The sequence below is a fragment of the Tachysurus fulvidraco genome, chromosome 23 (assembly GCF_022655615.1).
Source record: "Tachysurus fulvidraco isolate hzauxx_2018 chromosome 23, HZAU_PFXX_2.0, whole genome shotgun sequence".
Taxonomy (NCBI): domain Eukaryota; kingdom Metazoa; phylum Chordata; class Actinopteri; order Siluriformes; family Bagridae; genus Tachysurus; species Tachysurus fulvidraco.
This window is the reverse complement of record NC_062540.1, coordinates 5,173,280-5,196,116: the sequence shown is the minus strand read 5'-3', so window position 1 is coordinate 5,196,116 and position 22,837 is coordinate 5,173,280. Positions and strand designations below refer to the sequence as shown.

At 37.3% G+C, this 22,837-nt stretch overlaps 3 protein-coding genes across 5 annotated transcripts; all 3 read right to left on the bottom strand.

Annotated features, from left to right (window-relative positions):
• Positions 1 to 1,096: 1,096 nt before the first annotated feature.
• senp1 (SUMO specific peptidase 1) lies at positions 1,097 to 9,822 on the bottom strand. 3 transcript variants are annotated; one of them, XM_047806933.1, is made up of 18 exons: positions 9,215 to 9,822; positions 8,165 to 8,226; positions 7,883 to 8,076; positions 7,632 to 7,713; positions 7,360 to 7,543; positions 6,709 to 6,856; positions 6,491 to 6,609; positions 6,130 to 6,413; positions 5,484 to 5,547; positions 4,668 to 4,706; positions 4,455 to 4,539; positions 4,210 to 4,350; positions 3,903 to 4,034; positions 3,528 to 3,731; positions 3,114 to 3,193; positions 2,872 to 2,956; positions 2,400 to 2,495; positions 1,097 to 2,311 (listed from the first exon to the last, which is right to left on the bottom strand). In XM_047806933.1, the coding sequence occupies exons 1-18, from the start codon at positions 9,361 to 9,363 to the stop codon at positions 2,246 to 2,248; spliced, it is 2,214 nt and encodes a 737-aa protein (XP_047662889.1). In that variant the 5' UTR covers positions 9,364 to 9,822; the 3' UTR covers positions 1,097 to 2,245. The 3 variants fall into 3 exon arrangements, with proteins under 3 accessions (XP_047662889.1, XP_027000350.2, XP_027000351.2); XM_027144549.2 differs by having other exon boundaries at positions 6,130 to 6,419; positions 9,215 to 9,821; XM_027144550.2 differs by having other exon boundaries at positions 6,142 to 6,419; positions 9,215 to 9,821.
• A 1,189-nt stretch (positions 9,823 to 11,011) lies between these two features.
• LOC113641692 (protein lifeguard 2) lies at positions 11,012 to 17,988 on the bottom strand. The gene is made up of 12 exons (XM_027144601.2): positions 17,741 to 17,988; positions 16,143 to 16,218; positions 15,249 to 15,349; positions 15,092 to 15,156; positions 14,403 to 14,456; positions 14,169 to 14,219; positions 14,002 to 14,041; positions 13,776 to 13,813; positions 13,462 to 13,549; positions 12,488 to 12,583; positions 12,342 to 12,395; positions 11,012 to 12,236 (listed from the first exon to the last, which is right to left on the bottom strand). Exons 1-12 carry the CDS (start codon positions 17,768 to 17,770, stop codon positions 12,087 to 12,089), a joined length of 843 nt encoding a protein of 280 aa, XP_027000402.2. The 5' UTR covers positions 17,771 to 17,988; the 3' UTR covers positions 11,012 to 12,086.
• Positions 17,989 to 18,774: 786 nt separating this feature from the next.
• Positions 18,775 to 22,056, bottom strand: LOC113641694 (acyl-coenzyme A diphosphatase FITM2-like). The gene is made up of 2 exons (XM_027144603.2): positions 21,793 to 22,056; positions 18,775 to 21,056 (listed from the first exon to the last, which is right to left on the bottom strand). The coding sequence occupies exons 1-2, from the start codon at positions 21,969 to 21,971 to the stop codon at positions 20,462 to 20,464; spliced, it is 774 nt and encodes a 257-aa protein (XP_027000404.2). The 5' UTR covers positions 21,972 to 22,056; the 3' UTR covers positions 18,775 to 20,461.
• Positions 22,057 to 22,837: the final 781 nt, after the last annotated feature.

The following is a 22,837-nucleotide window of genomic DNA, read 5'->3' as shown; positions in this document are numbered from 1 at the left end:
GATAAACCACTTAATCCTGCAAGATTCCACTCTTCACATATACACTACACCACTAGAACAATGAGCATCCTGCCTACTACTGAATGATATGCCACATGTCCATGTTGTGCTAAATTTTGTTTGTCACGTGACGTCATCAAATTACACGTGAGGAAGTTCCCCTCATTGTTCTGAGTGTTTTGAAATGTCACATGTGCATGTTGTAAAAAGTTTTTTGATTTAGCATATTTTGGGGGTGGGGCTGCGGGACAACCGAAAGGCCAATCGGTACACCAATATAAAACTTTGTTCAGAGTATCATCCTAAAGGAGCTGGCCGAGTTTGGTGTAGATAGTTCAAAAGCTTGCCGAGTTATAAACCTCCAAAGTTTATAATGGGAGTCTATGGTAAAAAAGGCCATTTTGAGACCCGGTACCGGAAGTACCGGTACTCGGATCGCTTAGAAAAGTCATAGCACACCTCTCCTCAATGAGCCAGTCAATCTGACACCTCATTCATGGGTCTAGGACAGACAAAAGCTGCGGGACAAGTTACGCGCTGAAGTTTTGTCCGGAAGAGTATGCACGATAGTAAGAATGTTTTTTTGCAAGCACCATTAATAATAAAATAATCTTAGACACATATGGTACCAGTGCTGTATGTGTTTTTCTATAAATAAACACTAAACACTGCAACTAAAAACCATAACGGTAGCCATATTAAATGAGTACGATTAAGTCTACGCTTTATGTATCGTTAATTATATTAATAATTAATTTGAGGTTTAAATGGAAATGCTGAGGGCAAATGATGGTACTAGAGTTATTGTTTTATAAGCAGTGGGAACTAAAAAAAAAAATTTGACTAAAAAACAACAAAACTCTCAGCTTACGACTTACTTTCATTGTTATAAGAAGTTCTATGGTAAGTGAAAAATCATTACAGAGCTAAAGCTTCTAATTGCTACTTTCTACTTGTAAGCATTTATGTGCTTGGCTTAGTGTCCAATTTGGAGTCGCTTTAAGCAATTAAGCCCTTTTCGCACTGCTTCTGGCAAAATACACGTGCAATTAAAATTTTAATCAATAAGCAAAAGAAAAAAATTTTGCACAGCAAGTCAAGCCAGAACAAACAGCCTCGGGTTTTTATTTCTGGAAAGACCAGATCTACATACAAAACAATAATAAAAAGGTACAAAAAAATGTATTAAATATGACTTCAATTAATCTGTGTAGACACGTTATGTACAATAATTGCAAATATAGTGGAGACAAAACTAGAAACGGCTGCAAGTATCTAAATATAGTACACTTAGATAAAGAGAGGCGAATATCCTCTGGGGTTGATATAAAATGGGAGGATGCTAGACTGCTGGTTCTATTTACAGTTCAAGTTGCCCTACACTAACCTCTGTATAGATAAATTATGCCGATCTGTTTTGCCACGCTGCCACCCGTCCCATCCTGCAGCAAAAAATAGCCATAGGAAAATGTGGAGTCTCAGCTGAACGAACCTTCATATAAAAAAAAATAATCAGACTGAAATCATAACTGCTGTAAATTAGACCTCTGGAGAAGCAGGAGCCCAATTCAATTAGGCTAATCTGTAATAAAAAAAACAAACAAACAAAAAAAAAAAACGTTGTGGCACGTTTAGTCAGAAATGTTTTGCAAAATACAAATGTCTTGACATCAAAAATATAGTGTATTTGTGTACATTGTTTCCTTAGTTTACAAAAGTTGAGATTGTCAGATTTAGTTTGCTTACTGTTTGAAAGCAAACAGCTGTTGGTCCCAAGCTGCCACCTTCTGCATTAAGCAAGTTTCTTTTCAAGTTTGTATTGATGGGAAAAATATAGAACGATAAGATATTAATAATTGACTTCAATTTAAAAAAAAAAAAAAAAAGCACTTCAGTTGAAGGAAAAAAATAAAAATAAAATAAAATGTTTATAAAAAAAAAAAAAGAAAAAAAAAGTTACAATTAAAAATAATAATAAAAAGTATATATATCTCTCCAAAACTCAGAACCAAAAGCATGCCAGGGAGATGCTGAATGTTGCAGAGGGGAAAATGGCAAAATTATTAGGAGGAAAAACACTTGGGCTTTTGAAGGCATCCTAAAAAAATTCAAGCAGGTGTCATTGCTCCATTTCTGTTTGTTTCTCACACAAGTTTCCAATCTGAGGTATCAAGCGCAATTTAAAAAACCCTCTGAGATATGAGGCTCATGTCATTGCTTTCCTGGGTGAGTTCACGTAACAATATTATCGTAGAAGTTTCCGGTTCAAGATCTCCCACACCATCCGCCTCCTAAAATACGGCATGTGTTTCTGCGGGTAAAACAAAACATGTTACAACAGGTCTAACAAAGAGAAGTTATTTCCCAACACATTTCTGAGCCTCACTGAGCAGGCCTACCTGTGTAAATGTGATCGGTTTGTCTTTGGTGATGTATTCAGCATACTTGCATGTGAACATCCCACAGTCACTGCCATTCATTTGCTGAGGAATCTCCTGAAAGGTTAAAAATACAATTCCACAACTATTTGAATGTTGGTCTATAAAGTGTATTAGCAGATATACATCTAACGAAGTGTGGTTTATATTGCCGATGAATATGTTGAGGCAAATTATTGATTTTGGCTTTGAGATCTGAAGGACAGCGTTATAAAAGCAAACCGCAGGTATTGACTGCCAATACACCATCACAAGGTGGTGTTAGTATTAAAGAAAAACATGAAAAGTATGGCAAGCTCTGTGTGGCTTTATTGGAAGAATCAGAGAATAACATTTAAGTTGCCATTGGTATTCTCTTTATCAGAAATTAAACTCTTGATGTTCGTTAAACATATAATAACAATAACAGTAATGACGTGCGACTTTAACTCACGTTGCGTCTTTTACTATGAAGGATCCAGTCTGAGGTATTGAACGCTTGCTTCTTTTTGTCTTCACTTTCTCGCTTCAAATAATTTCTGTGGAATTGGGGTATACTGTTTATTTCCAAATAAAAAATTCCAGAGTGAAAATGTATCAATTGCATAGGCTGAACATATAAAAGCAAAGGTTTTGGGTGAAACGAGCCATTGGCTGCATCCCCAGTTCCTTTTCTCACTCTGGAATAGTGCTTACAGTAAAATCCGACAGGCCTCGTCATTGCTCCCACCCATGGAATCAAAATATGTGATGGTCTTTTTGCGGAAATCCACTACCTGCCAGGGAGGAGAAAGAAGAAAAATGGCTTAAAACCACAGAAAGAAAAATGTTTAACTTTTAAACCTCATATAAACAGTAATGCAACAAGCAAAAGCATAAAAAACCCCAGAGCAAATCAAGAGGTGCTATACCATAAACCAGTGCAAAAATATAGGTTTTGATCATTGTACTAAACCACATTGTACTAAAGTTCCACACAACTGGTTAAGTGTTAAACAAGACACCGGAATTAAGATTGATGGCTCTGCACTGGTGCACTGTCAAAGCTACCGAACATCATGTGTCTATATGGTGGGTTTATGAAACACTGACTGGACTGCAAAGACTTACAGAGAGACACCAGTGCACTCCTAAGTGGACAGGTACCAGGATAATGTCCACAGAAAAAATGTCGACCTTCTTAGTCCAGCGCCGTACAGCTGAGTATCCAGAGCTACGCAGCTTGGGAAAGAAAAAGGTGTTGAAGGTGTAGACAGAGGGCAAGTGGGGTGACTTGCTCCTCTCAACCAGCATGTTCATATAGAAGTTTATCACCTGTAGAAAAAGTGGTGGATGCACAGTGATTTCATTGCTAGCATGTTCTTTAACAGTTAAGTATTGGTTTATACAAAAAAAAAATCAATATTGCAACACAAAATATGGCAAGATTAGCATTATTCCTGCAATTTTGTAATAAAGGTTTAATGAATATCTTCTTGCACTGACCTCGTCGTTGAGCCAGTTGAGGCTGCTGAGGGTCTGTAGATCCTTCCTGGTGATGATGAGGCGGAATCCCTCACTGAGCACATCATCTTGACTTCCTCCTCTTAGTGCCAGGCTCACTGCATTTTCCATGGCCTGCATGTCACACACACACACACACATTTCAGAATTCTTTCTTTTTTAGAATGGGGATCACCAAACTGCTCCAATCTCGAATTGGCTGCGTTGTTTGATGTAAAAAAGGTCATTTGATTATTCTGATATATTTGCTAGATCTTCTGAACAAGACTGAATACAGTTTTATTTTTACCTCAGTCAACTCTGGGAATTCCTGTTCCTCTGCTTCAGGCTCTGGTACCTCAACAGTTGCCACAGGAACCTCCTTTTCTAGAGGGACCCGGACCCGCAGTTCCACACTTCTTAAATCTGGTCTACCCTCACCGGAAATACGCTAATTTGTTACCCACATGCACAAAACCAGGTAAAGAGTGTTAGAAAAGAGAGATGAAGCAGACCCAGTGAAAGAAGTAGGTGTACAATAGGCTCCAAGCTCACCTTATGCAGAAGCTGAAACGTCAGAGCCTCTTGCACCTCGATTAGTCTCCGTCTTTCCCGTGCACGAGCATCATAAAGGCTTGTCCTGCATGCAAACCGGTAGAACACAGACGTAAGCTGTTCTGGTGATAACACTGTTACCCCTTAACATAGTTTAAAAAAAAAAAAAAAAAAAAAACATATTTGAAGAAATGGGATATGAAAAGCACTTACAGTTCTTTGATCCACAGTTCGGCTTGAAAACACGGCATGCTGCAATAAAAGAGAGGAAACTCATTAGCTTCCTAAAATTAATTTAGACAGCCTGTTTCACAGACACCAGTCTTCACAAGTCACAGCCTTGCCAAGACTGGTTTTTTTTTTTTGTTTTTTTTACATTTTCACTGTTTTTGGGGAAAACTCATTTAGCTGCTATGTGCCCCAAAGAAGAAAGCAGTACACGTTATGTCTAATTTTACACGTCAGGTCTAATTTTTTTCGGGTTTGTCTCGGGTCGGGTCTTTCTTTAAATAAATAAATAAATAAAATAAAATAAATGTGCACGTCGAGTTCGGGTAAAAAGTGATTCGGGTCACTTCGGGTCGGGTACATTTCGTTAGACCCGAGACTTCTAGTACACGTGACAAATTGTGAGTATTTGATACAGTGTTTCTCCGAAAAATACAGTTTTCAAATAATTCATATCAAGTCTGTCTATACACAAATTAAACATTATCTATAAATGGAAAATATGTTGGATACATTTTCACTGAGTAGTAATTATTATTAACAATATTTACCAAGAGTAATACTGAGTAAGACATTTTACTGACTGAGTGAGGCAGCATAAAGGATTTTGGGGGAAAACCAACAAACAACAAAACAAAAACAATGTAAAAAATCTATGTTATAGAGTCATGCTGGATCACACTCGCTGCTTAGTATTTACCATAACCGCACTGCCAAAAATAATTATATCTCCGCAAAAATATATGCTGTGTATGTTTCAAGAAGTCTTAGAGGTTAAAGGATCAGCTTGAAAATCATTACCTAGAGCCCTCTGGTCTTTTGCCATGTTGCTCCTCGACAAAAATGACAGAATCCCCATCATGAGCTGTGAATGGAAAACCACACAAGACAAACAAAGCAGCCAATTCTTACAATGACTGAATAACATGTAGGTCAATCTATAAATAGAGTAGACATGTGCCAGTATTACTTTTTAGAATGCCTAGACAATTATCGTGGTTTACTTTAGACTACCGTAACAGTGTGTTGCACTGTACATGAGCACTGGCTCTGTACATAGAGCTCTGTACAGGCACTGTACATAGAGCTCAGTGCACATCATGCATTATGAATGGGTGTCTCTGGGAGTTGCTCTTCCTCACCAGAAAATCCATACACAGCAAAATACAGATTCTGAATCCCTCACCAGACCCTTTACTTTTACAATGCTTAGCTAAATCAGAGAACAAGCTGTCTGACAGGGCTAAATAACTACTAGTCATTTTACATTGTCTGGTTGCTGTGTCAGTGTGTCAGCAAATTAAACAGCTGTCTCCCAAACAGAGTGTAATCAGGCAGTGATGAAATTTTAGCAGTCAATGAAAATACTGTAAAACTAAAGTATACTGCATGCATGCCTTAACTCGAGCAAGGGTTTTACTTTTATTTGTATGAAATGGAAAAGTACCCGAGTGCACACCAGAAGACTGTGTGTCCTGAGAAGTAGTATCTTGAAGAGCTGCTGGTGAGGGCACTGATTGCTCAGCTAACACTGTTTTTCTTGCAATGTATTTGCCATCTGAATCAGGATCCCATGGCAGAATTTCAGGCCCGTTGGAGAGTGCAGAAGGGCTGTGAACTGCGCTCACGCTTTGGGGACTAGGAGAAAGGCTGGATAAACCGAGAGAGGACTCCCCTGCTCCTGAGCCTGCTGGTGAGGCACACTGCAACCTGCGACTTGATGTCAGGAAACTGGAACTGCCAAAAGGATCCCAGTAAATATATGTAATACTGTAGAATGATGATGTAATAAATACTTAGACACTCACAAATCTCGATGTGAGCGGATCGTTGGGTTAGAAGTACAATCATGGAAGAATGATGACTGGCTGCCGGACACCATGGCTAGTAACTGCCTGTACACCTCCTTCTCCTCCTCACGGACCGACTAAGAGAGAGAGAGAGAGAGAGAGAAAACTCAAAATAAGAACATTAACAATAGCTTTATATGACATAGCTTTATATTTTTTTTTAAACTGAGTCATACCTCTTGTGCTGTGCAGCGAGTTCTGCCTCTCCAGTGACGGCTGGTGGAGCCAGGTGAAGGATTCTGCACTACTCGAATGGGAAAGGTTTTCTCATACATGCTGGTGTAAGATATGTTCCCTGTGCTTGGCCCAGGCGTTGACAATCGACTTGAAAGAAAAAAATAATAAAAAGTTGCACAGTTACATTTACGTATATAAAGATAGAAACTATTCTTCATACATTTCAGAACCCATAATCTATTTAAGCAGATACATACTGCATTGTAAGGTCTGCTAAGAAAAAACATACAATACGGCAATTTGAACCAGACGTTGACTTCAGAATTATCATGCTACTAGAATATTCCTACCAGAGCAAGAATTATTAAAGCAAAACCTAGTACTTCATCTGCCTGGCTGCAAAAATTGCACTCCATCGCAACTCTATAATACATACTCTATAATGCTCATGGTTCCCTTTCATACTATGAAAATTAAACACTTTACCATGTGTCACTGATTTGTTTTAATTTAACAAACGTCCCCAGGTCCTTTTGCTCAACACCTATTCCTTTTTTTACTATATCAGAACACGGCCTCTTTGCAGTTTTTTTATACTATAAAATAGATTGTACAGCATATGTGAAGTCATATTGCAATCCAATACACACCTTGGTGATCTCTGAGCTCTGACATAAAGAGGACGGCCGAGTCGAAGAGACGGGCAGGGTTTTGAAGTGCAGATAGTAACTGGATGGCCATTGGTTTTGTGTGTCTCATGGGATGGAAAGCTTGCAGGTACGTGTTGTTTGCTGACCTTTGAGAAGGTCACTGACGATTCTGTTCTTAAAGAGTCTGAATTAAATAAAAAAGGTATTAAATTTTTTTTAAAAAGAGATGCACAGACATGAAGGACAGCTGGAGAAGAGATTTGTCTTGTCACCTGATTTAATGGTCTTCCATTCAGAAGCTGCCTCTGGAACAACAAATGTGTTCTTGCTTGTTTCATGTGGTCTTTCAACGAACTAAGAGGAACAACATGCCTGATTTAAGACATTAATATGAAATATATCTTTTAAACATCATGTAAACAACTTTTATAGAGCAGCATAAAATTCAGTATAATCAATATCACACAATTCTACGTTCTCTATACTTTAGGTCACAACATAGGGTCTATGAACAGCACAGTACCTTGTTTTCAGTCCACATGGTTCCCAATGAATTGGTTGCATTAGATGATAATATTTGAGTTTGAGGTGGGCCAGGAGAAGCAGGTAGCATGTTCCTCAATGTTGGACTGACGCTGTTGCACATCCACGAAGCAACACTGGAACCATGGGTCTTCACCCCTTCTGCAGCATTCTTCATTGTGTCCATAATATCTCCTAACACAAATAACCAATGGGCCCATGCATCAAAGTTTGTTTAAACACTGTTATCTGCATGTACAGTCTGAACTACGTAATGTCTTACCCATTCTAAACTTTTTGACAGCTCTACCCTCTTCATGGTAAATGGCATCCCCATCTTCCAAACTGTCAAAAATCAAGCAAGCAAAGGATTGCATACACATTAGAGGTTGTGTAACACTGGCCAAAGCTGGCTACAAGGTGCTTACAATCAAATAAAACAAAAATATTTTGAGGGGGAAACACTAGACTACAAGGTCCAAGATGCCGGACCTTAAGAGCCCTGTGAGTTTATCCTTCTCCAGCACAAAAACTTCAATTCGGGAAGATCTGTTAATTAGCTGATTAGAACTATTAGGAGTGTTGGGAGCAGACGGGGTTCTCCTGGGTCTAAGAAACCTGTGCACTAAACACACACTTGTGATTGAGCGGTTAGTGAAGCTGACTGGACAGAACAAAGGTTCAGTCTCGGTGAAGTACCTAGAGTACCTCAACTCTATCACCTAGATGTCTCCGTACCTTCGTGTATCATTTTACCATCAAGACGTACCACGGCGTACGATCAGTAACTGACTGTATTGCCTTATTTCAGCCTTTGTCCTGCTCATTAGTGTAAATGGACAAACAACGTTCACAGCACGGCCGAGACACGATAGTGCTATTACGGGTACATTCCATAAAGCAGTTACGATCTAGAGAGATTAATCCATAGCCTCCCTGTGTTATTTGGGGGTTGACTACGTTTTGTGGCCCAGTCTGTATCAATCAGGTGTTACAAGATTTTACAACATGCCATTGATGAAAATAATATTCCACCACACACATATAATGTGGTTCCTGGCTGGGCATCATCATCATCATCATCATCATCTGATCCCTTTGCAGTGATAAGAGAAACAGGTAAAGTGAGTAAACTACGAACCTACACTATCTTACAGCACCGGTTTTGTGTAGCCACACGTTTGACTGCCTGATTGCTTTTCCACTTTACTAACCACACACAAATTTCCGCCCACTTTTCAAGCTTCGCGCTTCACTGCCCAGCCTACAGGCGCCTAACTTTCCCCCTTTCTCTTATACTACATTAAACAAACTGTAATCCTGGGACTTTTACCTCTCCAATGGTCTTTTTCTCTGTGAAGGAGCGTCTTGTTGAACCCGGACGCTGGCGGTCGGATCTCCAGCAGCCGGCGCTCCGTTACGAAGAGTTGCTAATCCACTTTCAATCCATTCGTAGAATTTATTGAACATGTTGAAGCTCATTAGATGAAACTCCTAAATCCACACAAGTCAGATACATTTAACGCCAACGAACTCCCGCCCGCAGCTCGCATGCTAGTAGCCGGAGTTACCAAATGCTAACTAGCTTTGTTAGCTGACTAGCCTAATCCTCATTTCCAGTAAACGCTAGACCTAGCTAGCTAGCTCGCTAACCTAAACCAAGCTTAACGTCTTCACAACTACCTACCTAGCTAACTAGCTAGTTTAGCTTGCGATGCTAATACCACCGATAAGTAACGCACGGATATATTTCGTCTATCTTAACTCCCTCGAACAGGCTTCTGCGTCTGTGACTGTCTGTGGTTAGTTTTATTGAAGCGGCTCGAGAGCCGTACGTAACGCTCTGAATGAAAACGAGCACGTAAACTTATTTTCCACGATAACCTCTCCCGCTTCTTCCTCATTTAAAACCACAACATGGCTGAAAGAAGCATCTCTGCATAAAGCGTTTTCATTGGCGCAGCGGCGGCGACGTACGGCGCGTCCGTGCAGTATTCCTCAACGTGATTCGCCCAATCCATTGCGAAACGCTATTTTGCGTCATCGCCCCTTACTTTAAACATTCAATTAAAGGAGGCGATTATGATAACAAACAGTGTCTATTGTCCAGCTAGTGTTATGGTATGGCATGGCAATGTGGAATATATATAAAAACCTCCATTCATTTGGATAAAAAAAAAGAAGCAATTATTGTACCATCTTTATAGTTAATGGAAAGTAATGATGATAGAGAAAATTAATTATGATGGAGCTTCTTCATGTATAATATAGCATATAATACATGAATATTATAATATATGAATAAAGCATATAATATTGTGTGTGTGTGTGTGTGTGTGTGTGTGTGTGTGTGTGTGTGTGTGTGTGTGTGTGTGTGTGTGTGTGTGTGTGGTTAATTCGAGTACTTTTGAAATTAAATGAATATACACAAACTTAGTGATGAATTGGAGCTTCTTCAGGAATCAGAAACTATTTTCAGGAATATAAAATAATATTATGAAGTATGATGGATCTATGATACCCTGGATGAAAGGCCATTCATGTCATACACAAGGCACTGTGCATTCCTATTCACACCTTGGGGCTATTTTGCATACTGCATTCACCTATCAGGTGGTTTTTGATAAAAGGAAAGAAACAAGGGAAACTGGAGGTAGAGCGTACGGACACAAGGAGAATAAGAAACACTCCACAGAAATAGTAACCAAACTCAGGATTGATCCAGAGACCCTGGAGCCACCATAATTCAAGATTTTTTTTTTAAATTTACTTTAACCACTTTACCCTAATTCAGGAATTCCAGACACTCATGTATTGCTTTATACACTCACCTTTACCTACCAACTTTTCAACTAAAAGTACGTCGAAGATTTCTACATGGTTGGAAGTTTTCTTTTATCATAAAGTTTTTCTTAGGTGTTTAATATTTTGCAAGTTCCGTTTTTAAAAATAATACCATGAGAATGATTTTTGTTAGAGAAGAGGTAATTTATTTGAATGAATGAATGAATGAATGAATGAATAAATAAATAAAAACCCAATGTGTGTAATGTTTATTCAAAATACTACTACTACTACTACTACTACTACTACTACTACTACTACTACTACTACTAATAATAATAATAATAATAATAATAATAATAACAAGTTAAGCCCATTTTCCTGAAGGGAGCCAATAATTCTGTAAACCATAAAGCATTATATGTCATCTGTAATACTGAATGTCTTTTATGAATTAATTATTAACAATGTGATAAATAAAAGAGATTTTTTTAAGAGAGACCATTCAATAAAACACACCAGTATGGAGCTGTTTATTTGTGTCTTAGTGATCAGGCATCAGACTTTTATGTATGATAAACATTTGGCACTGAAGATTATATTATTTATATCATCACATTTCACAGTTTTTCTGTTACTTTCTGTCAAAAATATATACACCATCAAAACTACTTTGGTATTTTGACACTTTTCTATAAAGTGAAAATCACCTAGCAAGATTATGAATCTTGTGAGGTTCACAGTCTTTCTTATTACACGTTATTCATACACATTGCATTACACATTGTGTTTTTTTTTTTTTTTGCTTGTTTTTTTTTAGATCCAGCTCCTGGATGATTCTCAATATACAAATACAATTATCTCTGATATAGTGGAACAAATAACATTTTAGCACATTAACGGTAACATTTTAACATATTTTAGATCATTTGTGCCCTACTGCTATTACACTTTAGTCAGTTTTTTCTGTTTTTAATTATTTCTGTTATTTCTGTTCTGTTTTTATCTCACTGGCTTACTTCTGACTATGTGGTTTTGAAACTGTACATAATTTAATTGTACATAGTTTAATATTTTATGACCGATTAATGAGCACTGTTGCTGTATTTTACGCAGTATTTTCTTGCACGTAATTCAATTTTCCCTTTAGGAAAACCTTAATGTTAGTGTTACTATGTTACAAGTGTACAATTATTTTCTCAGTATTGGGGAAACGGGCCAAAAATTCAACAAACTAAAAGCTCTGGTTGGTAAAGATTAGCTTAAAAGTACTCGAGCATTACAGAATTCTCATGCAAAGTGAACAGCAATACACACAGCGATCTTTACAAGATGGCAAATCACTCCAAAATACAGCAAGGTGAAAAAAAACCCAAATGCCCTGGAAGTGCATTAATTAGGAGAGCAATGAGAATCTGGGCTCAATCCTTATGCATTCCAAAAAGCTGGAGGATAAAGGAGAAGATGTACACAACGTCCAGATAGATATTGAGCGTTGCAAAAATGTACTCTTCTGGGCTTATATTGTGGCGCTTTTTTCCCATCAGGAGCTGTGTGTCGAACGCCAGAAACTTGAAAGAAAATGATAGCACCATCAGCAATGTTGAATTACATACAGTATATTAATATTATTAATGTTGAGCTACAATAACATTCTGCTCCAGGGAGAGCTTTACCATGCTGAACAGTATCGCTCCCAGTGCAGCAAACACGACCTGCATCCAAGGAACCTGCATGGATAGAAGTTTTAATATAGCAGCTGGAATTGTACCGCATGCTAATAAATGAATCATTCAGGATGGTGAAGAAAATGGATACTTACGTGGGCAAAAGGAATAATTAAAGCCAGGACCAGTCCAAATATGAAGAATGAGGTGCATATGACACATAGCACACCCTGACATGAGGTCACATCAATCTGCAAAATAAATAAATAAATAAATAAATAAATAAATAAATAAATAAATAAATAAATAAATAAATAAATAAAAGAAAGAAAGAAAGAAAGAAAGAAAGAAAGAAAGAAAGAAAGAAAGAAAAACTGACCGATCCTGCCACCTCTCAAAGTTTATTTCTTAGTTATGCACCTTCCTGTGATTTCTTCTACTGAATTAATTGGCTCTGTTTCCCAAAATAGGGTGGATATAAAAAGTTAAGACACCCCTATTAAAATGACAGGTTTATATGAAGAACCCAGAACATGGTGAGCCTCTAAAATAGATGAAAGGACCAGATAGAAACATGTCAAGGAAGAAAGCTCTTTCTCAAAAGAAAAAAAAAAAAAAATAGAAATCTGAGAGTTCTGGTGCAATAAACTCTAAACTTCAGAAACCATGTCTTCATGGACCTTGCTTTGAGCACAGAGGCAATTCATGCTCAGAGGCAATTCATATTCAGGTTTAATTTGAAATCCCAGATTCATCATCTTTGACCTAATTCAAATAAAAATATGAATTTTTAATTTTTGAGGTTTCTAATTTGACTTTTTTTTAAATACTTTTTAAAATACTACTTTTCAGCATTTCAGTTTCACAGGGAATACCCAATACACTCCCATGTTCTTTATTTGCTCTTTTTTAACGTTTTATGACCAACTTATTCCCTCTCACATAACAGTAAAAAAACACCTGTGATTTTACCTAAGAAATCCCATTTGCAACTCATACCTCTCAATTCATGGGGGAAAAAACACAGCAGCATCTTCATCGTCAAATGAAACTTGACAAACTAACATATTAGAACAGACATACATTAACAACAGACCTACAGAGTTTCTGTGACTCATCTTGTACTCACCTTTGTCTGAAAGCTAAACACTGAGACAGTGAAACAGACCAGGACTGTAATACCCAAACAGATCATCACAGATTTGGTGTTGTAGTAACTGTGGGGAGAAAAGAGAAGAAAGACAGAGACACATTCTGCATCAATGTGTGAGATTTTGAGACATTTATGACCAAGTGTGAAGTTCAGTCACAGTGTAAGCCCTTAAATTAAACCATGTTAAAATACCTTAAAAAAAACAAAACTAAGAACAAATATGCATGCTATACACTGAGACAATCAGAGACACAAAGACAAAAGGACATTCAACAAGTTGGATACTGTACCTGGACAACATTCCTGTCATATATGAAAGTGACAGAGTCTGGAATGGGAAAAAAATACAGTCAATTCTGATCATTTCTCCAGGAGTTCACAGGAAATTTCCTGCCTTAGACTTTTAGCCTAATCTCTCATCACTTATACAGCTTAATTGTTTCTCACAGAGGACTCAATAAAATATAGATATTTGCTACATAATGATTATTTTCAAGAAATTGGAGGAAGACTCACAAAGACGGTCAACAGAATCAGGTTCCATGGAAAACGTCTCCTACGGTTACAGATAAAAAGAAAGTTGCAAGTGAAAATCTTAGCGGGCTTTTTTTATTCATGAAAGCACAGTATTAAATGTACCAAGTGTATGATTTGATCATACAGCGTTATGGCCTCAGTCTCACCTTGGCTGAACACAGCAAGATAACGTCAGGTAGGTTACAAGGAACACTACACTGTATGTGAAAATAAAACACAATCATTCAGCACTAAACTTTTAGCATCATCCATTATCGTTCAAAGAGTACATTTTTTGACATAAAGCTCTGAAAGATCGAGCCATCTTAACACAGACATCAAGTAGCTCAGATTAAGGTGAAACATCATGTTCAAACTTATTTGCACCATTTTTGACTTACTATGATGCCCAGTACCATCCAGGATTAGAATGAATGTAATCCTTTATCGGCTCACTGAGAAGGAATGAAAAGGGAAAAGACATTAAAACTATAGTCATGTTTATGTATTTTTCACAATTTGTACTTTCTAAAGTTTCAACCTGGATGGAGACAATTTTCACATCTTCCTACATGTCTTCTTGTGCTCTGGTGTACTGTAGCTTTGGCATTATGCCTAGGGATGTTGTACTGTTGGAAGGTAAACATCAGTGTCTTGAAAACTCTAAAAGGATTTACACTATGACCTGTTTCCTAGTGCCTGCTAAAGAAAAGCATCCCTAAAACATGATGCTACCACCACCATGCTTCAGGGTGGGTTTTTGTCAATCATAGCACTTTCATGCCAAGGCTAAAAAGTTGCATTTCTGTCTTATTACCCTTTTTCCAGCATGCCTTCTGGCAAACCCGTATGCCTTTTTTTCTTTTTCATTAAGCAGGAATTTATGGAGCTTTGGACCTCTTCATCTAGTAATTCTTGGCCTCTTAGTTGCTTCACTGACTAATACTTTCCTGACCTTCCAGTCACTCACATTTGGTGGATGACCTACTCTTCTTGGAGTCTTCGTTGTTCCATATTTTAAAACATTTTTTAATAAAAAATCTACCAATTTGAATTGAGAGAAAGCTGTTAATCCGGGTAACACACTCACCAGAAAGTGAAGAGAGACACGATGGCCAGAGTGACAGAGAGCTGGAGTAATAGGATGGCATAGACCTGCACATATACATCCAAATCAGGAAACAATAAACTAAAACATAAATCGTTAAACACATTTGTCTGAATTGTGTGTTTTCCAGAATATCTACCTTCCGTATAAATATCCGCCGTACGTTCACATCGTCCCAGCAGAACTGCGTGAACATTTCTTCCTCATTAAGATAAGTGTCACTGTAACTGGGGCTTTCACCTTAAACATCACATATGGCGTTAATAAGATTTGTTTAATTACAGCTTTATCCATAACTGTTTTAAGATAACAAATTCAATCAGAAACCCACTCAGTTCCCTGCTAATATCGACTCAGGGTGCTGTGGGCTGAAATCATTTTCACTAAGCAATTGGAACATGATGAAGCAGTTCAGGTACAGATGCTATAGTATTATTAATTGTATTATCATGACGCAAATATGTGTTGATCCTTTGGGGAAACCAAAAGACAGTGTGATTTGGTGTGTGAATGTGTGTGTACATAGAGCACATGTGATGCCAGAGCGTATTCTTTCTTTAAATTCAGTGTTTCTGTGATTGGCTCCAGATCCACCACAATCTTGACGTTTGATTTTCCCTCCACATTATTTATTGTCACTATTTTTTCTGCATTCTGCGTTTTGATCACATTATGTCACATGTTTTACTTGAGTCCACGCATGCATAATATGTAGATAGCTGTTACTCACATCCTAAATCACATATGAATAAAAAATTTAAAAAGGTTTTCCATAACAGAGGATGCAGTTACTCAGAATTTATCATTTATTTTTGCTTTTGTATTCAGATATAAACCAAACCACCAACAATGTTTTACTAGTTGGTCAAAGATATTGCATTAGACTTACACTGACCTCATGTTAACAAATTTCACCTGAGTTAATATTAAAATGTATGAATTTCTATTTCACACGTCATTCAAACGTATAGCCACAAGAGGGCAGAAAAGTGCAACACCACACATTTTTGAGGAGAAGAGATTGTGACGTTACCTGCAGTCGCCTCCTGATAGCTTGGAGGTTGAGGAGCTTGTAATGAACCTTCATTCGACTTGTTTACCACTGAAAGCTGTAAAAAAAAAAAGAAGCAAATTACAAAAGAATAAAGTGTTTATCATGCCCGGAAAAAAGAATGCTTACAAATTATCACTATTATCTGAAGAAACAGTTGCAAAAGCATCCATACACAATGTTATTATTACTCAGCAATTATTTTAACAGTAAGATATCCAACAGAGTTGATCTTCAGCCTCCTAAATAAAAGCTGAGCAGTGTTTTGAGCTGTTTTCAGATAGTTTACATGATCTATAAATGTTTAATATTTAGAAGTGATTTAACTTGCCCCAGTATATAATTAAAGGTACTTTTTTGTTAGCTTAGCTTGTTAGCATCATCAGTGTATGACTGGTTGTGTTGTTGTTGGTAGTGATAGAGGTGGTGGTTTATCACTTTGGGGCGTTTAACTTACAAACAAATTGGGAAAAAACATCCTAAATAGGCTTGTATTATGGAGCTCAACACAACCAGTTGGTAAAAACATGTAATTGTTAATATGGTGGCATTTTCTGTGAGGATATTTAGTATTAGTATTTTTAGAGTCCAAGGTCAGTGCTATGTAACAATCAGAGGTAAAGCTATTATTTTTAGTATTCCAACACATTATATAGTAGAAGTGACAACATTAAAGTTTCTGGGAAATAAAAACATGTCAGCTTATAAGGCAAAACATTTGAGATCATGCTCTGTTATTGCTGTTACAGATGAACATCAGGTGTTAAGAAGAGGTCCACTTTGTTCTGGGCCTCGTCACAACACTTCGTTGTTGATTATTTTCCTATAAGATGTCTTGTCATGTTTTATTCCTCATAAACTATAGCTATATTGTGGACCATGTTAAAACTAAGCAATACTCATCATGCCAACAATAAAGAAACACAACAGAGATTGTGTAGAAGGGATGCAGAGAGAAGACAAATGTTTAAACATCTTTTTGTGTAATGTTTGTCATTCATCAAACAATATGAAATAATATATGTATTTTAAAATCAAATGATCAAAATATACAAAGTATCATAGAGTTATGTTTGTGAATCATCATTAGTGTCAGAGGTATAATTATTTAATAGTCATAAAATGATCAGTGGTAAGAAATAAGTAATGAGTTATAAGAATTTAGCAGAAGAGCTTTTATGATAGAAGGTTGTTATTATTACAATCAGAAACATTATTTTACCCGAATAATATTAAAAGATATGTAACCTTTCATTAAGTGTCTGTAGCTATAAGTATCTCAATTCTATTTTATCACACAAAGCATGTGACTGAATAATTTATCTATTTACAAAAATGAAAATTTAATTATATCCCTCTGCATTAGCTGCAAATTTATTTTAAAATTGTTTAAAATGTTTTTTTATTTAGGCTTGTGCTGAAATTAGGTCATCTGAATTGTGTACAAAAAAAAAAAAAATGACGCTGCTCATCTTTAATCTCGACTCAGTTATAGTGGAGTTGAAAATGAACCCAGATGGAGTGAAATATCACAATCATCTAAACCCCCAGGTAAGATGTAAGATGTGTAAGGATCTTACCTTTCCTTGAGTCATGGTGTCTGTTTTCATCAATAGCCCGGTATAGTTCTGTATTTCTTCACTCTTCTTCTTGTGTCTATTCCACAAACATGTTTCACATAAAGAGGTGCTCTACGCGGTATGTTTAGATAAAACCTCATGCACAAGTGTAATACTGTAATCCTGCAGAGCACCTCTGTTAATCAGACTGCTCCCCCTCCCTTCCTTAGATTCGCACATTCTAGCAACATCCAGCAGTGAAGAGAATCTACCGAAGCCTAGACTGAACCAAACCTCTTAAAAAAAACAGGGGTGTTTTTTCCCCCTCCACATTTAACATGCACTCAGCTGTGAATCACTGATACAGCCATAGTCTAGAGAGATCTGGAATGATCAAGCAGCACTGAGAGAGAAAGTGAAGAGGTTGCGGTTACAAACCCCGGACTTTTGTTCTTTCTGGAATATTTTTTTACAGTAGCATCTCTTGATTATCCCATTTATCTGACCTGCTTTGTGACCATACTGTAGACCAGCGCTTATCCACAAAGGGCCGGTGTGGGTGCAGGTTTTTATTGCAAACAAGTAGAATCCACGCCTGGTTCCACCTGTTTAATTAGTCGTTCTTGGCTTTTAGTAGACTCTGGTGTGGCTTCTGCTTGGTTTGAATGAAAACCTGCACCCACATCGGCCCTTTCCAGATAATTTTGGACACCGCTGCTGTAAACAAAATGCTAATGCTGTCCAATTGGATGGTTGTAGTTTCAGTCTCAATGTTAATGTATCAATAATATATAAGACCCAGGTTTCTTCCTCAGACAGGTTTGTATGCTGAGCGCTATCTTTAAATTGTCCATATTGTGTGTACGTGACCTGAATTGGGTCATCCCAGATGTTCCCTGCCTTGTACTCCAAGTCCCCTGGGACAGGTTGTGTTGTATAGGATATCAAACCATGAGCTTTTCACACCCACTGCATTTAATAAATACATACAGGGTAAATTAGAGAGAAGCAAAGTACAGAAAGTTTAGAAGTAAAGGAAACAAACAATGCACTAAGCCAAAAAAAAAAAAAAGATTTTTAATGCATGTGCAGATTTTACATGGCAATGTTGTATCAGTCAGGTCCCCAATATACGTCCTCATAAACACTTCGTGATTATGATTAATATGTATCTAAATAGTTTAACCCTTGTACATCCCAGGAACATATCTAATATCTCATGTCTTCTATCTACAACTGAATAATTCATAATAACCAAATAATATGCTTAATAATGAATAACTGGGACTTTAAGGTTTTAATCAGTCAAGACAAGCCACTTAGGTTACATACAAATATCCTAAAGGCAGAGCATTCAATACTTTTAGTCCCAAATGCAGCAATAAAGTGTCATAATGTATGACATTTACATGTAGGTTTTTAGCTAATGTTTCAAACATGCTACCGGAAAACCTGCATTACACTCAGAGGTAATTTTATGAGGTGTGACACATTTGCAAACATCTCTAAGGTATGACACAAATAATATTCAGCCAATAAGAAAAACTAACCGCGCAGGATAAATAATTATAAGGGCAAACGGTTGCATATGACATGTTAAGTTATAACAAAATAACAATGAGATGATATTTACAGTGTATCCCAAAAGCTAGTGTTTGATAGAAATCTTGTAATGAGGAACACTTATGATTGACTGAGTGACTGGTTCTGTAGGTAGTTATTAGGATAATTAACAAATATTAGGCTGCACAATAGTGCTGTATATAAAACAATAAATGGGCTGGGCTCAAACTGACACAGAGCCACTGAAGGACATTTAGAACAGTTTAAATCCTAACATAGCTCGCTGTTATGGAGAATAATCAATGATGCAGATGATTATACAGTGCAAGCTTGAAGTTAACAGCAAGTCCCAAAAGTCTTTTATTTTTTCTTACATCAGCAATTGGCCAAACGTGGTTCATTTTAATACTTTTTATAGTTTTAAGTAAACATTCTCCTTAATGAAAATTTATATAGGACCAAAAAAATTACATTACCCAATGAATCACTCTTTTTTTGGAAATGGGAGGTCTGAGACACAGGCGTTTGTTATGTTTATATAAGCTGTTGCTATAAGAATGATAACCTGTTAGAACAAGCACATTGACATGAACCTGTAATGAACTCCTTCTGACCAATCAAAATCAAGAATTCAACAGTACTTGGAGATAAACGAATAGAACCTCTAGCTCTGCTATATATAAAACCTAGCCAAATTGACACTTTTTCCTTTAAAACTCTTTGCTCCCAGTGCATTATGGGTAACACACAGCAACAGCATACTACACAACATAAGCATCATTATAATCTACAAATTCTGCTTGAGCTGAAACTGTTCTAGTGTTAGAGATTTTTTTGAATGTCTGATGGACCAATAAGAAAACAATAGCCAGCGTAGCATTGGGACACACTTAAATTGGGGGACACACTGAGAACATTTCATAAATCCTCCATCTGAAGCCACTTTTATCAAATAGCAACAATAAGCTTTACACTCTCCGATTACAGAGTCAGTTTGGGAATCATCAGCTGCTAACCATTTGCATGAGACAAAACACACAAATCCCTCGGTCACAACCGACCTTTAAAAAGGACAGACATGAACACATGTAGTGGACCTGCTTATAACCCTGGTCAAACGGTTGGTGTCTTAGATTTACATGTCAGTTTGTTCCACTCCGGTTATTTCAAGACTTCAGTCTAGTCATGTTGTTTAGTCTCACTCAGGGTAGGAGGTAGTCCAGGTGAAAAAGGTTTCAAGTACCAAAGCTTATAGGTCACAAACCAACCAAACACACCTATCCCAGTGCCCAGAAGCTTCTGGATCATTTCATGGAAATACACTGAAGTGCAGGCAAACATCCACACCCAGATAAGTGAAATAGCACTAAGAGCGAGGTACAGGGCATCAAGGATTATGGTTCTGGTTCTGCATTGTTTCACAAGGTAAAGCATTGGAACCATTTCTTCCATGATTAGAAGTGTTGAGTAAGATAAAATGAAGGAATGGCCGGAAATGTCAAAACCTGCCCAATAGTTGCCAGCATTTTTGCATTCTGTCTTTGTGCCGTAACCCTCTTGGCTCTTTTCCATGTCGTGTGACTCGTAGCATTCACCTGTGACATTTTCAATGTAAAAAAAAATCTCAGTGCAGATGTACCAATAGGCTGTGGCTACCACAAGAGATGTGAGGCGTTTGGACGCGAAGGTGAGGTTTCTGTAGTGGGAGTTGGACAGAAATATAAACGGTATCAACAGGACCAGGTTCCATCCCCAGGAGACTTTCACAAAATAGCTGAAAGGGGGGAAAAAATGTAAAAATTAATAACTCAAAGAGCACTTCTTCAATGATAATAAACTGACCTAGGAATAACTAGATTGATAGATAAATAAATAGACAGAGACAGACAGACAAATAGATAGATAGATAGATAGATAGATAGATACAGACAGACAGACAGATACATATATAGACAGAGAGATAGATAGATACAAATAGACAGAGACAGACAGAGGCAAACAGACATAGATAAATAGATAGACAGACAGATAGATGGAGACAGACAGATAAACAGATAGACAAAGAGATAGATAAATAAATAGATAGACAGACAGACAGAGATCAGAGATAGATAGACAGACTGATAGACAGAGATCAGAGATAGACAGACAGACAGATAAATAGGCATATAAACAGACAGAGACAGACATAGATAGACAGATAGACAGACAGATACAGACAGTTATATATACAGACAGACAGATTATACGCAAACTCAGCACATATTGTTGCAGTAACGCTGTATAAAGTTGCACATGTTACAGAGAGGAGGTGTCTGGGGATTTGGTGACTTTTGAATTTAGAAACTTTATTTAAAAACAAAAAGAGACGCAACTCATCTATGTGATCACTTGACTGATGTCCTGATGCAGGTCGTTACTTTACTGAATAAATACTCAGTCACTGAACCAGACACCAAGTACAGCGTGTGTTTATTGTGCCCCAGTGTGTTAATGCAGTTTGTACTCACACATTTAACGGGTTTGTACTGCTGCTGAAGTGCGACTTAGGAACAACATCCAGGTCCTTTAATAAAGATCCTACACAACAAACAGCAAAGAAAAACAACGCCAAGTACCTGCGGCTATAAGTAGCGTTAAATGTCAACAAAGGAAGCGATTTATTCACGACGAAACTTAACGCAGACATTTTACTTAAAGAGCAAACAATTACAACCAGCTTCAAGATCAATGACAAGAAAGATCATAACCGTCACTTCCGGGTTCGTCACTGGGCGGAGCGACCGCAGACCACGCCCACTTTTAAAGAGCACCGTCAGTACAAAGTAAAGTCGTACAAACGTGGATAACAAAAAAAGAATAGAAAGCTCAAAATTACTGAAAGTACAGTGAACAGAAGCAGAAGTAATATTATAAATATAAGAAACGCTTTTTTATAGAACACAAGAGCATATCATGATAACATCAGATCTCTACTGTGACTTTGTTGCATAGACCAATTTGGGAAAATGTGGGTTACAGCATTGTACAATAAACTAACAAACAAACAAACAAACAGCATGAATCATGGAGTCCACTAGGGACGGGGACACACACACACATATACATATACATACACACACACACACACACACACACACACACACACACACACTTTGCACATGCTGTCAAAAAGTTCAGTTGATTGCTGTTTTACACAATACTTTAAAATACCTCATGTAGCTGCTGCTATAATACTGTGTTCATTCCAGTATTTCTGCACACACAATATTGTCTGAACATACAGTATTTAAACTGGTAGGCGCTGCTTTTTTGTATTGGCTTGTATTTTTAGTTTGCACTGTCTTTTGTCTTGCACTGTCTTGTTTGTCTTGTCCTGCACTTTATGTGTCTATGACTAACTTACCAAGTCCTTAGCCCTGTTTTTGTTCTATGTAGCACCAGGGTCCTGAAGAAACGTTGTCTCATTTCACTGTGTACTGCAACAGCTATATATGGTTATAATGACAATAAAAGCTTCTTGACTTGACTTCTTGAGAACCACTGCCATAAAAA

Coding starts and splice junctions, on each gene's coding strand:
- senp1 (XM_027144549.2), bottom strand. CDS start 9,363: ATGAGCTTCAACATGTTCAATAAATTCTACGAATGGATTGAAAGTGGA. Junction 6,610..6,708: donor CTCGCTGCACAGCACAAGAG/GTATGACTCAGT, acceptor TCTCTCTCTTAG/TCGGTCCGTGAGGAGGAGAA. Junction 5,548..6,129: donor GTCTTCTGGTGTGCACTCGG/GTACTTTTCCAT, acceptor TTCCATTCACAG/CTCATGATGGGGATTCTGTC.
- LOC113641692 (XM_027144601.2), bottom strand. CDS start 17,770: ATGAAAACAGACACCATGACTCAAGGAAAG. Junction 14,220..14,402: donor GGATGGTACTGGGCATCATA/GTAAGTCAAAAA, acceptor TTTCACATACAG/TGTAGTGTTCCTTGTAACCT. Junction 14,042..14,168: donor TCTTGCTGTGTTCAGCCAAG/GTGAGACTGAGG, acceptor CTGTAACCGTAG/GAGACGTTTTCCATGGAACC.
- LOC113641694 (XM_027144603.2), bottom strand. CDS start 21,971: ATGTCTGCGTTAAGTTTCGTCGTGAATAAATCGCTTCCTTTGTTGACA. Junction 21,057..21,792: donor AGTACAAACCCGTTAAATGT/GTGAGTACAAAC, acceptor CCCCCCTTTCAG/CTATTTTGTGAAAGTCTCCT.